Source organism: Aythya marila (genome assembly GCF_965140915.1).
Source record: "Aythya marila genome assembly, chromosome: 12".
In the NCBI taxonomy this organism is placed as follows: Eukaryota; Metazoa; Chordata; class Aves; order Anseriformes; family Anatidae; genus Aythya; species Aythya marila.
In genome coordinates this window covers 7,615,061-7,631,188 of record NC_139053.1, presented here as the reverse complement: position 1 = coordinate 7,631,188, position 16,128 = coordinate 7,615,061, and the positions used below count along the sequence as shown (strand labels likewise).

The following is a 16,128-nucleotide window of genomic DNA, read 5'->3' as shown; positions in this document are numbered from 1 at the left end:
AATCCTCAAAGTAGATGGTGATGTTGATGCCAGTGCCATGGTAGCTTCACTCTCGCTGCTTGCACAAGAGCCAGAATGTGGAGGAACTTTCCAAGTCACCACTCGCTCACTTCTCATTCCACTGACACAAGAACTTCTAAAAGTATATTGCTCCCGTTCCCCCCTGCTTATTTCAGGTGATACCACTGATTATCCAGCACTGTGTGCCCAAACAATATTTTCTTGAATGTCCGAGTCCCCTTTAGATGCAGAAGACTGTAGTCTATCACTTTTCTTTGAAAATGTTGACACGTTGATCAAAAAGCACAAGCTGGCAGTAACTTTTTTCTTCTGTAAGAGGTGAGGTTAGGAAGGAGTTTGAATGGGTGGGAGGATGGAACTGCATTGATAATGGAACAAAACTCCAGTCTGATCATTGGGGGTGGGGGGGACAGACACCCACCATCCCACAGCAAACGGCATCTAGGGTACAAATACACATTGTCAATTACTTTTATTAGGAAGTACGGCCAGAAAGTTATCTGTTGGCATTGAACATCTTCATGCAAGGGGCAAGGACCACTCTGACCAGAATCACTCTTGATTTTTCAGACTGTCTTGCCTGTACCTTTTTGAGGCCCTAAAGCCCCATGTCCCCCACCCTATTATCTAGAGAATCAGATCAGTCTGTCCAATCTTCAGGCATGCTCCATGCTGTTGGGTCTGGAAGAAATCAAAAAGATGTACTTTGTATCTTGTCATTGATTCCCTTTTACCTGGATAATGCAGCTGCTGCATGCAGAAATGGTTATCACCAATATACTTGCCTTTTTGATCTGCTCTGTCACAACAAATCTTTCTGTAAGGCAATGGCAAGAATGGCTTTTGAAATAAATCTGTAAGGGCTGAAGCCTTGGGCTTCAAATAACAGATCTGAGAAAGATCTATATGTGTTTTTCCAGCTGTTACTAAACAACTTTTTAAAAGATTGGACTGGGTAATTGATGGTCTTGCACCAAAACACGGCCTTGTGAAAAACAAATGGCAACTCTAAGATTTTTTTTATGCTCTTTGCTTATTTGTCCACCCAGAGTTTGGTCATTCGATGTTTGTGTTTTATGATTGCCATATATATACAGTTAGGTTTCTGAGAGATGTTCAAAGTGTTTGTTTATGGAAGGTTTAATGCTTTCTGCAATGTATTAAAGGGTCAGGACTAAATAAACCTAAGTCAGCCAAAAAAAAAAAAAAAAAAAAGGTCTACTTCAATGGGATTTTGCTTGGTCTGGTTGTTGTTTTGTTTGTGTGTGTGTTCTTGCTTCAGTTGCATTGCATCTTCAGGAGATGCTTCAGTGAGAGCTGAAAAGACAGGAGTTGCACATGCATAGCATTTAGCATGGCTTCCTAACAGGCATAGACAGCTGGAAGGGACTTCTGCTTCTGGTGTGAGCTATTTAAGTTTTCTTGTAACAACATATGCATTTCTTTCTGAGAGAAAAAATTCTGGATGAGTATGCATCAATTGCACAAACGTCTTTTTTTTTTTTTTTTTAAATGAATGAAAATATCAAGTGAGGTATCAGAGCCCTTCTTTGTAGGGGAAGAGTCTTTGCAATGGGAGTAAGCAGAGACCACAAACACTTTTCCAGCTGTTACCTGCAGATGACATAACAATGACAGTAGGGAAGAGATAAGCACTGTTGTTTTGAGTTTCCAAATTGTATTTCAAGATAGTAAACAAATTTTAAAAAATAAATATGAAATAAACAGAAGAACAACTTTCCCTCACCCCTAAATCTGTGGAAACATTAGAGAGAACTCTGCCCTAGCTGTAAGGTGACTGTGTAAAGCTTGACTTTTCTACATCCATCTTTTTATAATAATTAATGATACATACAACTCTTCACAAAGCAGCCATCCTATTTTTCTTGCTCCTGTGTCATTTATGACTGTATGTTACAGGCTGGTTGATTACAAAAACATACATGCACCCCTTTATGTGTAGCAGATGTTACTGGTAGCAAGAAGTTATTATGAAGTAATTTTTTTCTTAGATGCTCCCAGCAAACAATGATGCTTTTTGTGTAAAGGGCTGATAAAACTTGCTCTTCTTAAGAGGCAGAATGAGGTTCAGTGTTAATGTTAATTACCAGTGAAGTCTGCATGCAAATCTATGTATGAATTTAAATTCTTTTTTTTTTTTTTCCCCATGTTGAACTAAATGCACTCCTAGGGGGCTTTTCAAGTATCTTAATACTTTAATCACTACAGCAGTGGCTACTTCCTGATTATTTTTGTCAATTAATAAAAACCAAAGGGGGGGGGGGGAAGGGCAAGGGAGAATATGTGGAAATGATCTCATCCCTCACCTAACTAATTACAGTGGGGTAAGTGTTGGATTCAGAGCACACTTGTATTTGAATTGGGCTGGGAGAGATGGCACGGGCAGGGCCAGAAGCTGAGGCAGATAGTAGAGCTATTGCTGTGGAGTACTGAAAGGAAATTAAGAGAACTGAGACTTTTGCCAGCACTTCATCTCTTCTAAAGGCTTTAACAGGATATTTTCTTCTTTGCTTGCCTGAAATCACAAAGCAGTGTTTTATGAGTTAGAAGTGATGTTTTCAAGAGGCCTAGAGTAAGGTCCAGCTACCTCTGCTGTGCACCACGACAGATGGGGGTGTCAGCACGGGTGCTCGGGGTCAACCATGCTCAGCTTTAAATGCCTTGGCTGGAACACAAAGCCTATCAGCTTTCAGACCCTATCAATCTTCGTGAATCAGCCTTCAGCTTACTTGCATCTGAAAGGCTTGAATTGGCAGTAAAGCATATACAATCAATCCATGGATTATTACTAGTATTGTTGGTATACGCTAATTATATCCTGGGTAATCATACTAAAACAAACGTGTGGAGCAGCTTTGAAAAAACATGTATATATTTAGTAAAACTCAGGTATAATGACTTCGCGTTCAGATCCTGGCACTGTAGCCACCCCTTTCTGTTATATTTTTAGATTAAAAACCATCGGTGAAGGTAATCGCTCAGGACAAGCGCTGTAAATAAGAGGCTAATCCTAAACTGGTCTATGTTCTCACTGCAATGTGAGCAGGAGATCACGGTGATCTCACTCTGTTTCACTCTGGGGCAGGTGTGCATTGCTAGGCAAAGGCCAGACCTTTGCTTCAGCATTGGAACTGGAACACTTGCATGCCTCAGTACACCTAGGTATGCAAGTGGGATTCCATGGATGAATAAAAGACCCTGTGGCCAAACTGAAAGGGAGACAAATAAATCTTTTCAGTAGCACTAGTTCCGCTGAGATGGGATGTAGTTTTTAGGGCCTGATTCTGCTGTTGCCAAGGGTGTTTCCCTCCACACCACTTGATTAGCCGACCTTGGGTTAAAAAAAATAATTCAGACTGTAGGAATTTTAAATCTGTTTTTGAAACAGCTTAACTTACCTGTGCTAATATCCCTTCAGGGATGGAGATTACTGTTTATAATGCTGTTCCTGAATACTTTCTGGAATAATTTCTGAAAATAATCCTGTAATAGCCTAACTGAAACAATCACCTTTGCAAGCAGGAAATCACCTGTTATTGTGCAAAATGAAACTGTCAGAGCTGCCCATTGCCCACCCACTATGTACGGGCTCACTGTTCCTGGGGCTAAGCTGAGCCCCACACGCTTACCATGTTGGTTCAAACCCACCACTCTTCTAAGGAGGAATATTAAATGTCCCTCATGTTATAGGTCATGATGGAGTGCAGCTGTCACCGCTGCATCACAGCTAGGGATTTTCTTCCCACCCTGCAGTCAGAGATGCATTTTTAAATAAATGACAACGCATTTGCGTTCTTTTTATTTATTTCAACACTATGATTTAAGAGCCTAAATGCAAGTTCTTCCCTTTTATTTCTGCAAGTAGCACTGCAATCATAACTTACAAAAATGTTTAAAATACAAAATGTACATGAAATTACAATACAAGGCTCTGTAAACATCTAGAACTTAATCTTTATTGTCCCATATTTTTAAATATAAAACTTCAATTTGAATGATTTCCGAACCTCAAGGAATGACATCCATTCTGAGTATCAAAAATAGAGTTTCAAAGCTTTGTATCAGAACAAAACAGTCATGTTCTTTTCATTCTTTGGTTAAAAAGGATGGCAGTTCCACTGACAACATGAAAGTGTCTCTACACAAATTGAAATTGCTAGTTTATGTTAATTTCAGAAATAAAACTCCCTCCCTCCCTCCCGGATTAATTTATTGTCCCATAAGCTTTAGTTTTCAACGTTGATCTTTTCTGACCTTCCTTATAGAAAAGCTACCTCATCATTAAGGCTTTCCTTCAGGACAATCTAAATCAGTACAAGTTTTGGAAGAGGTCTCAGGAAGAAGAAAGGACTTAAGGGCCAGAAAGTGGATGCCAACAAAATATCAACAGTTGCCGGGTTCTGCTGTTTAATTAATTTTGCATAGTCCAATAGAGATTGTGTGCTTTTTATATCACTAAAATTATACAAGATTAACAGTCTTTACCTACGTTATCACACAAGCTAAAATAAAATTAAGACCCTTGTATTGAAGCTTTTACAAGGCAAATACAAAACTGCTTTAGTATCCAAAGCTATATATATTTTTTTTTCATTTCATTTTTAAATAGGAAAGCATCTCTATGTCTACAGGCATCAAGGTATTTAAAGGCATCAGAAAATTTAGTGCATAGCAACTCTGGATTGTTTGGGCTCCTATATTTTAGGTACAGTATGAATTCCAGCTACTTACTTGGAGAACTTGCAAGGAGAGTCTGTACCAGTAGGATAAAGGAGCATAAATCCCATACAGTATGAAAAGCTTTTAAGTTAGAATTTTCCTACAAATGATGCTTAATGCAAAAGACCCAATAAATGGATGAAAACTGGAACATGCCTTGCCACCAGCACGCAGTCTGAAGACAATTACATAGCTTACAGTGTTGTTTTTTTGTTTTTTTTCTATGTTGAAAACATGACTAGATGCATTTCTGAGCATGTCAACCCTTTTCTAGGATTTTTAAAATAAATGAGTAGAGGACAGAGTAAAGCACCATCGCTGAGGGACAGTTGTAATATCACACTTTTCAGATTACAGCCCTGCCAATCTTTTACTTCAAATCTAAAGATTTGCACCATTGAACAATACATTCACAAAAAGGATGCTTAGATTCCCAGCACATACACAGTGTCCTTGCATTGTTTGAAATAACTACGGAGTGTTGAGATAGTAGCTTTAGGCTGCACTCTTAAAAGGAAGCAATTGATAAAGATTTATATTTCACCTGCTTAATGTATGGACTTTGAAAAAGTACAGGATTCAGCTATTACAAAGATGCAGTTGTGTAACTACTGTAATGCTAGAACTGGGGTGCTGACTTAAATTTAGGAGTACCGGTTTGTCTGCAAAAGGCTAAATGTAAAGTCTTCCCCTGTGATTATCTGCCAAAACGCAACATCAGGAATCCGAATTTACTCTTAGAGGTATTACAATTCAGTAATGAAGTCCACTTTAAGACTTACATTTTACTGTACCTTTAAGAGCCTAGAATATTTTCCTACAGGACACAGGCACATCCTCCATGTGTGTTTAGCTGTTAACATGTCCACAATTGTCTGAACGCTTCAGTGCAACTACATTTTCAGTATTTCAAAATTTTTGAGTGTATTCTCTTTTCATGGCTTACCCAAATAAGGAACTAAAACTAACATCTTAAATATGCTGAACCTCAGATGCTTCTCATCTTATTTGGCTGTGATTGTTGTACCCTGTATTTTCCGTATCAGAAAGCTATGTAAACTACCATTTCTTGTGGGGGAGGGAAACATTTGTGACCTAAGCAGGCAGTTTCAGATCCTCTCCTAGGTTTCTAATCATAGAGGCCTGAGACTTTTAATAACCATGTAAACAGATTGCTTCAGATGTATCAGGTTATGTGGGCAAGGGAAATGCATCCTTTGAGCACAACAGTTTACTGCTGCCATGAATCTTCTGCATTTCTTTGGTAGCTTCTGCTTTACACATTTACAATTAAATGTGGGCAAATTATACTACTTAATTGCTAATTCACAGGAAATTGCTTTTTAGCAGTCTGAAGTTTATAAACGGTTTACATTTAAGGAACTGTAATTGTCATCTCCTTTTGGACTTCAAAGTGGCATGGTCAGGCATACAGCACATAAAAGATACAGATGTGATCAAATGATTTATTGCATGGAAAACTTGAATGCCACCGAATTGGTGACTTCAAACCATATTCTGCAGGGTTAATAGGAACACCTGGATCCTCAGCAAATACTAAAATTTCTCCTGTATCTAACATGGCTTTGATGTTGCTGTTCTTTAATCTAAAACCCTACTTCTCAAATTTGATTACAAATGTAACTTTCTAAGAAAAAGCTATTTCAAGAAGGAGCCTGTGCTAATAAAGAACAGGAAGATTATCCACAAAGTTATAAAAGTTAAATTTTTGGAATGTCATTTCTATCCCAACACTTTCATGATGGAATGGTCTTTTTGCAGCCTATCAAGTAACATTTTCAGTTTATAAACAAGTGCAGATCTATATTTGGCTTTGCTTCCTATGAATCTAAGAAAGAAAACACTACAGTATTTGTATACACAATGGCTTCCATGGCATTGGCTTCAGATGACAGGTATGATCTGCCACTGGAAGATCATATTAAAAAATAATAATAATAAAATTAAACAATATAAGCTTAAAGGCTTTCCAAAATGACCAAAAGGTGTTAACAAATCATCAGTTACAAACTATACTATCTCTAAGGGAAAGCAGCACACTGAAGATGTGTATTAAATCTTTTTCCACATTCAGTACTGTGAATATTATAAGAGCAAACTAACATCTCCACACATTTGAAGCACTTACAATATAAAAGTATTCTATTTAAATGCAAAAAGCAAAGCTTGTTTGTAACTTTAAAACAGTTTAAGTATCTGGTGTAGATTCCACGTGTCCATTTTAAGAAGTCTCTTTACAGCATCTGAGGAACTATAAATGCTCTGTCTCTACATCAAAAACGTAACCCACTAACAGGGCTTTGCAAGGATCCACTGTTCCAGTTCATAAAGGCCACAGAGTTGGAAGCACAGTAAGTCTAAAGAGGAAGAGGATGAAGAAGTATTCAGAGAGACCGTGAAGTTTTCATGGATGTTGAGTTGTAAGCTTATCTGTTACTGGATTCCGTCAGATATTCTTGTCTCCAGAGATCCAGGGCACGTACGTGGAGACTGGGTGGCCACTGTTGTTCCATGTGACACTGAGATCTGTGACATATCTCTTCCTATGATCTCATTTACTACAAAAAAAAGAAAAGAGAAGTGGCTGTTTTTATACTTTCCAAAATGCTGAACTCATCAATCCATCTCTTTTAAATCGAAATATTGCAGTGCTAAGCCTTGGTGCAGTTCAGTAGCAGAGGATGAATGAGGAAACTTCAGTAACAGTTAAACAAGGAGCAAAAGCCCTAGCTTCTCTTATTACACCCTGTACTTACCATAAACATCTGAAAATCTCTAAAACTCCTGAAGAAAATAAGCAAATGTATATTCATCAAAACAAGATCACCATCAGCCACAGCATAGGTCAGTTCAGTACAAATTTCCCCACAGAAGTCTGAGATCAAAAGTGTTACAGGCAAAATAAATAACTCCAGGCTTTCTCTAGCTACTTACAGAACTTCCTCAGAACTTGTATTTGGGTTAACAGAATGTGTTTTTTTTTGTTTTGTTTTTAAATACTACATGCCTATTTAATTGGCCAGTCTTCTTAATCTTACTCAGTCTTATTCTTTATTCTTATGTTTCTAACACTTCAGTAACAAAATCTTCCTCAGTCATCAGTCAGCTTTTCTACAGTCAAGAATTAAGATCGACTAATATGCAGATCAATTCTCTGTGTGTGTGTGTGTCACAGTACATGTGGAATATCTCTTATTCATCAAAACTTTGAATATGCCAAATGATTGTAGTGAAAGAAAAGCCCCTGTTGTGAATTTGTTTGGATGTTCTATAAGCATGCACAGAATGGGATCCTTTTGTTGAATATGGAGCACTCCTCGTGTAACTGTAACTAAGACTGTTCTTCTGCTAGTAAATTGCTTTTATTAAAAAGCTTAAGATACTGTGAATGCTCTGCTGTATGTGGAATGTGTACGAAATCCGGCTCTTGTGGACAGGCTCTGTCTGCGTGCTTTATGTGGGAAAGCTTGAAGAACACCTTATGTCATGTACCCGTATGTAATCACGGAGGAGGTGTTTGTTATCTAACAGTCGATCAATGACAATGGTATTCTCTTGCATGAGTGCAAGGACAGTTTGTTTAAAAATACACACTATGGTAGCCCAAAGGTTAAAATAGTCCAGATGACCTATGTACTAACAAATTCCCTTGAGCATTGCAAGACTGCAATTTGCTAAGCTTAAAAAAAATGTAGTTCAAAGAACTTAAACCGGCACTATGCCACTGAAAATTGTGTGACTGCAGGTAGGATGCTTTTCCAAACATTTTTTATTTAATCAAAATAATGCATAAGTAAACAGTTGTTAAAAAACAATATACTTTTTTTTTTTTTCTAAACAAAATTCAGATTTTTGCTTAAGTACTGTGCTCCCTCAGTTTCTGTCAGGATACTGACTGGCTTGCTCTGTGGGACCCCTAACAATTATCTGCTGCATGCTGCTGAACAGATTGCTTTGTGCAAATCCAGTACTGCAGCTATTCAGTACCATTAAAACTTTGAGTGGTACAATAAAAAGCAACATAGCTAAATCCAGTTTTTGCTTTGAAAGTATTAGACTCTTACTTCCTTTAAGTTTTGATAGATTTTAGATATATCTATCTGTAGTAGGCAGCAGCATATCAAACTGGTCTATACTGTTCAACATTTTGTAGTTCCCACATGCAGTGGTGTTTACTAAGTGAATAGCACGTCCCCACGTGGCATTACGCTTTCCTTAAATCCCATTGTATCATGAAAACAATAGCTGGTCATGTGATGTTTTATTTGCCAAGGTTCTGCATAATTCATTAGGTAGAGTATTGAAGTTACAGGTTAGTTTGTAGTGTTTGTTTTGTTTTTAATTTCAGTGTGGTATCTCTGTCACACTTGGTATTTTGGTGTTACAGAACCTTTTTTTGGCAACATTTTTAGCCTGTGACCAACAGAGATTTATCTGCAGGCAACAAATGGCCAGGGGAAGCACACTCCAGACATCTATAGGTTGCTTTATGTTATGTACAGATGATGGTAGAAATGTTTCAAAGAAAGTGCAGACTGCAGAAGTCAGCAGCCAAGATCAAAGTGTGCTAACCCACAGCACGGCAGCCTGGCTGCTGGCTTGGAGACACGGGGACAGGGCTGTTCCACAAGTCCTGTGATAATGTGCCTCTAAGGGAGGCCTGGGGAGCCCTGATCCAGTGTAGGAAAACCCTACCACTGCAAAGAAGTCATATTGAATCTCAGGCAGCCGCAAAGCCCTTTGGAGTAGCTCAGGAAGTACCACCCAGCTTTAAGGCAGCAGTTAATGAGATGCCTGGATATATCGAAATTGGGAAGCATTTGGCTTTCTATGAAGGACAGCCTACGTTTACCAGCATTATAATAATTAACTTGTCTTTCTGACAGTGTGATGGTAGAAATTAAGAAAGTTTAAAATATAAATTGTGTAATTGTTAAGATGAGTAAGAGACTGCAGAGAAATATATGAGACTGAACGTAAAAATCACATGGTGCTTTCCCCTTTGTACTCATTTGTGATTGATAAAATTAATATTAAAGACTAAATTAGAAATCCACAAGTTAGAATTTGAATGCATGATCTTCCTCCATACAGGGTCAATATTACCACAGAACATTTACTGCTCTGTGATTAAAACCGAAGACTTAATTCAGGAACATAAGCACAGATTTTCTATAATGTTGGCTAGTTCTTACATGACAAACTGGGAGAGGAAGTCTAGTTCAACAGCCTGAGACTGGCCAGAGCTCGGGGTACACTGACAGTGCTCTATAACAGAAAGAAAACTTCTTTTCTATAGTTGTGGCAAAATGCTTTATCCCACCTTTTCTATTTTCAACTACGGGCTGTAGGGGTCATACTGTTCTTGAAATATGGCTAGAAAGATTTCATATACCTTTTACTTAACTGTAAAAGCTATTCAATCAGCAAACAGAAACTGGGAAACCAAGATATATTCTTTTTAAATACATGCACATATTTTTTTATAAAACTTCCTTTCTTCCTTCAACATAAGTTTATTGGGGAAGGTTGCGAAGCCTGCTCAGGATTGAGCAATCCTGATCTTGGGTATGCTGTTAAGGTTCTACAGTCTGCCAGGTTCATTCCTGTAGTGTAGCTTACAGTTCTGCTCCCTTTTTGAGGTGAGCCAATCTCATGAGTTCTAAGACGGAAGGGAATAGGGCCTTGACTCTTTCAACTTACTACTTTTTTTTTTTTTTTTTTTGAATTTGCATACTAAAACTCTTGCCTGTTTGGTATGTTCATGCCAGGTGATTTGAATACTAATCCCACACCCCAGACCCCTACTTCCAAAAGAATCAGAGAGATTTTACATACAAATAATTAGAGATCTAACCAATGTTTAGTACTCAGTATGTACTGATGACCTAAACTTGTTTTTAGTTTATCAATGCCAATTGCATGGGTAACATCAAAAGTGTTATCAGATGCTTAATGTGCTAACAGTTTAGGTTGCTTATCTTTTAATAATGACTAGATCAGATCAAAAATGAGAGCAGTGGCACACACTACAATCCGTGTAGAAATATGGCAAGTCCGTCCACTACAAAAGCAATAACTGCATTCTGAAAGCTTGATTGTCAAATATGGCGAGGATCAAAATGCATAACAGGTATTTTAAATCAAGCTGTTAAATGGAAATTATTTTAATAACTCTCCAGGGTCTATTTCATTCACTTCTTTGGCAGTTATCCCATATTTCAGAATTTCAGCTGTTATTTTATTTGCAATAATTTTATCCTTTTCTTTCCCAATGTCTATACATAGTTTAAATTGGCTGGCAAATTTATACCCATACTTAAAAATAGGTGGTGCAGAACCGAATTTAGCATGGTGAGAAAAAACCTTCTGCTACAGACAGATTAGATTGGACCTGTAAATACTGGTAAGATTGTAATGTTGTATTGCAAGGGTTCCCTGCTTCCGTCTCCCTGTCCTCCAACCACAAAGTCTGAAAGTCATCTGGATGCTCAGCCCCTATAACCTTTCAAAAAAAAAAAAAAAAAGCAGCATACTAACACCCGTACCAGTGGAACAGAGTAGAGGATAACCAGCTCTGACTTTGGGGTTTGCTATCAAGCTTGTAAAATAAGAGCAACCACACATTCTGTTTTCCCGGTTTGTTCCCACTGTTTTGATTTCACAGTGTTCTGTTTGCTTTTTTAAGTCCCTGCTGACTACACACATGAACGACAGCTGAGCCACTGAGCTTGATATAAAAACCGGACCACAACTCTTTAGAGGCTCCTCCTTCCCTGCTTGCCTCCCCCTTGACTTTTAGTCAGAGGACTTCACCTCTTGCTCCCTAAAGACTTACACTGGGACAGCTGATAAAGCTATTGCTCCAGCTGCTAGCAGCATGAACAGCCAGACTGTTCGTGAAGATTCCTTAACTGTTGCAATTTGCAATCCAGAGTTTTAAAATAAATTAGAATTGGGTTGAACAGCTCAGCCATTTGTGCAGTGAGTGACACACACAGCTATGAGTTGTAATCTTGTCAGCTGTTCCAATGGAGATGTGTCCTGTGTCCCATATGGAGCAACTTCCTGCAAGAAATTCTCACCTACAAAGTTATCTGCATTAGCTGTTTTGAACAGAACGGGGTTCTTGTGTTATGAAACATCACAACATCATAAGAGCTGGTGATTTCTAAAAATAGGTTGTGTTTTTTTAATAAATAAATAATGACAACAACAAAAAACAGCTTGCAGTAGCAAGTTCTAAAAAGGAACTGATGCTTTTGTATATTTGTATGGTCTGTTTTTTCCTCCTGTTTTATTTCTTTCATCAATTCTGCAACGTCACCTTTTCAGTGTGAGACTTAGCCATAATTTGTGAGTCATCTTGTATACTTCTACCATCTTACTACATATTTCATATTGGAATAAAAGCACAATTAGATGTAGCGTAAACTCTGAGATAGGTGTTTGAAGTTCTAAATTCAGAAGTGAAGGTGTTCTCTTTTTAAATGAAATGTCAATCCAGAACTAGCATCCTCCTAATTTGGTCTATACCTCATTCCCCCAGTTTCTGTGAAGGCTAAGAGACACGTATTTTGTACAGGAACACAGAAAAACATAAGTCATTCATTCCTGAACCCTAAAGGCCACTCTGGTAATAATGAAGTGACCTCCTTTACCTTGCAGGAAGCTGGTAATCTATAATCAGCATGGTAATCTACTATCAGTCCTTTCTACAGGTCTCTGTAATAAGCAGTTGCCAAGCATTTTAGGTTTTCATAGGTCAAAATACTGCCTGAAAACCTCTAAGGAGAACTATCAGGAAACCAGTTCAGATCACAAACTAGATATGTAATGGGCAATAGCAGAGAGAGAGAAAAAAGTAGGGAAAAAACATCATGATGCTTCTACCAGGCTTCAAAATGTGCTTGGCCAAGGGAATTCCTGAGACAGTATCTTCTGTGCTGAACAGTCCAATCTGGATTTTTCTCACGGGGGTCTTTTGGGTCTGTGCAAAATTCTGGCATCCGCAACACTGTGAGGCGGTAAGTTCCAAAGGTTAACTACATGTAGCCATATCAGTGGTTTTTATTTGTATCAGTCCGTTACTTCACTTGCTGAACACTTTTTTTAATCAGCTTTCTCAGTAAGTTTTTTTGTTTGTTTGTTAGTTTTTCCAAGCTACCCATTCATTTTTAACATCTTCCCAACATTCATTTTCCTGGAATGAATTTCCCATTCATCTCTCCTGGCTGGAGAGAGCTAGCTGATTCAATGGAACTTCTGTTCCAAATCTTTAAGCTTGCTGGTTGACCTTAACCAAAACAGCACCTAATTTTTTTGTGGGCTCAGGGAGGAGAGAAGGGGACCATAACTGAAATGTGGGCACATACCCTATCTATGCAGTTGTATTTGTTCTCTGCTGGTTTCATACTCATTCCTGGCATTTATTCACCCCTTTAAAACAACTAAATTTTCATAGAATTGTCCATTTTAAATTTAAGACTGCTTTAAATAAGAATAGTCCAGAGAGCTTATCACTGTGTGTATGGAAATAGGGCAGTGTTTTTTTCTTTTTCCTCCTTCCCTTACCGTAATTGCCACTCCTTTAAGTAACATTGATTTTCTTTAATCATGAGGTTTTCCTGTAGATATTTTCAGCCAGTTCTTGTTTTTCACTATTCTGAATAGCTCAGCAGCAGTAGTGTGACATTTATCAGCTTCCAGTCCTCTGGCTCCAAATTGGGTTGCGAGAGGTTATACGTTGTGGTTAATGGTTCAACTGGTGCTTACTCTTCCAGAACTGTTGTATGGCTTTTCATCTGGTTGCAGTGAATTCACTGTCTGTTTTATCTATTTGTTGCGAAACCCTTGTTTTGATGCTTCAACTTGAGACTGATCCTGCATTAAGTTCCTCTTTCAAAGGACTCTGGCATAATAATCTCGAGTTCCTTGGTTGTGAACATCAACACAAAATATTTTCTAAGGTCGTTGATAGTTATCGACTTTAAACTGAATTCCTGATTTATCATCTGTTGGTCAGGTTTCAAGCTTAACCTAATAATTTTCATGTTCTTTTCTCTTTTTGGTATTTGGAAACAGCTTCTGGACTCTCTAACTGGTAATTGTACACTTAGTCTGAACCTTTGCAAGTAGTTTGCAGACCACTTGCAACTATTTTACCCTTTTGACCATCTATTTTTTTCTTAAGTTTTACTGTTTTCCTGTAGTTCCCCTTTCAAAGGATTACTGAAGTTTGTAATTTTGTTTTACTCAGCCTGTAATGCTGAGACTGTGACAAAATGAAGAAATATATATTTTTTTAACTAGTTCCTGTACGCTACTTGGGACCAAATAAAGCGATGTTTCCCCTTGTGGGTTCCTCTCATGACTTAGTGCTCCATGAAGCACTCATCACACTTACCCATTCTATAAAGGATGACTCAAGTATTCCATTCGTGTGTTTCCTGCCTTTGCACATTGTCTGATCTCCTGCAGCACACTACAGTTACGGTTGCTGTGCTGTTCAGTGGAGTAATTCAGAAGCTATACTCTTAATTTAAGCCTGGCGTCCATCCTAGTGAGTGATACAGTTCTTTTGTCTGATTTGACACTAAGCATTCTTTAAGATACAGAACCATTCTTCTGGCTTTCCTGTGTAAATATTAGTTTACATTACAGGATTAGCATCCCACTGACTTGCTTTCTTAGATGAAATACCTATTACTTTAATTAAAAAAAAGTCACGTTTCCCAATTGTGTTTCTCAGATGCTAGTATTTGTGAATAAGCATGTTCCTCTATGGGTCTGGTTTTAAGTTTGTGTGCCCTTTCAGAAGCATACATCTTGTAATTCTATGTTTGGGTTTTGTCAGCCTCTGTCTCACCATTTACTTGACAAGACTGATGCATGCTATTTTATTTTTTTTTTATTACCCCATTGAGTCCATCATTCAAGAACTTTTCTTCAACAATCATTTTGTACCTACTAGATCCAGAATTGCACAGGCAGTAGTCTAGAACACAGAAATAATCTAAGCCAGAGCTGGTATTTTACTAATCAGTTTGCTGTTTCAAAATGTTTAAATGTCAATTCACTGTAGGGAGTCCTTTCGCAAGTTTTGCCATTCTGAAGTGTAGCTACTTACCTTACTGATCGCATTCTGATGATTTAAGTAAAGCAGGACTAAGTAAGTTTTTGAAAGATGGTAAAAGATCAATGCTGTGATTTATTTTAAATTAGTTACGTGAGCAAATCTAAGGTAAATCTACACACTAATCGTGTGAGAGCTTTATTAAGGCTATAACAGATCTAGGTTACTTTAGTGGTAACAACCCTACATTTAATGTACGCTTACAGGTATTCCCCTTTAAAAATCTACGGGGAAACTAAAACATGTTACATATATATGGGTGTATGTACATGACTGTGTGTCCATCTATTTATATATATCGAATATATATGTAAAGGGACAGGGCAGTTCTTCGGCATTTTAGGCATGTTTGTAGTAAAGTGAAAAACTTAAGAAAAATGACTCTAAATACAAACACGTCCAATATACCACTTGTCAATTTCTAACATTACTATTTAAAAGAGTCATGGTGCATAATTACCTTGTTTATACGTGAGACAAAGAAGCTGAAAGCACCTTAAAGCAAATCCAGATGAACTTTCCCCATTGCATAGTATGCATTCAACTAGAACTCTATTTATGAAACCCAAATTTCTGACACTTAGATTGGTAGTGCATGCCACTGTGTTCCATCTATTTAGATTGACATTGCTGTATCTTTTTTTTAAAAAAGGAGAAACATTCTAAGTTTCTCAGAATTAACTGATCTGGCCACTTTACAACCTTAGCTGTATTTGGGTTAAGATTTTCATATCCTCTTCTGTTATTGTACTAGATTCTACAGCACTCAGGAAGTTCTGTGGCAGCTATATATACTTCAGGTGGAGGCTTTTACTTAGTGAGTGTACACCTGGTTCACAACTTCTGAAGTTTCCAACTATTTCAGAATACACAGGTGTCCAATTATAGCAATACTTAAGTACTATATAGTGCTTTTCACTTATATATGTTAGGACTATTAAAATACTTTCCCCTCTCCTTTGTGCTCCAATTTCAAACATTGAAGCATTTCCGTAAGCAGACTCACCCTCTAGATTTTCCACATAGGAGTTGGACATGAGTGCTGAATGTTGAGTCCATTTCTCTGTTGAACCTGATGGCTGGTATTCCAGGTCAGAGATAAAACTGTCTGTGTCAGAGAAGAAGACAGACATAACTACTGACTGGACTAAACCAAGAAGTTACAGTTCACTCAACCAGGAAGTGACTTTCAGTTTTCTTTTAATAGCACT

The 16,128-nt window shown here is 37.8% G+C and overlaps 1 protein-coding gene across 3 annotated transcripts in view; it reads right to left on the bottom strand.

Annotated features, from left to right (window-relative positions):
* Window positions 1-6,988: 6,988 nt before the first annotated feature.
* The window catches only part of NFATC3 (nuclear factor of activated T cells 3), a 63,058-nt gene continuing 53,918 nt past the window's right edge, over window positions 6,989-16,128 (bottom strand). For 2 of the 3 annotated variants that reach the window (XM_082769677.1, XM_082769679.1), the window contains 2 exons: window positions 15,924-16,025; window positions 6,989-7,340 (listed from right to left, as the gene is read on the bottom strand). In XM_082769677.1, the coding sequence (XP_082625803.1) occupies window positions 7,216-7,340; window positions 15,924-16,025 (227 nt within the window). In that variant the 3' untranslated portion in view covers window positions 6,989-7,215. The remainder of the gene's footprint in view (window positions 7,341-15,923; window positions 16,026-16,128) is intronic. The other variant, XM_082769678.1, reaches the window with a different exon arrangement.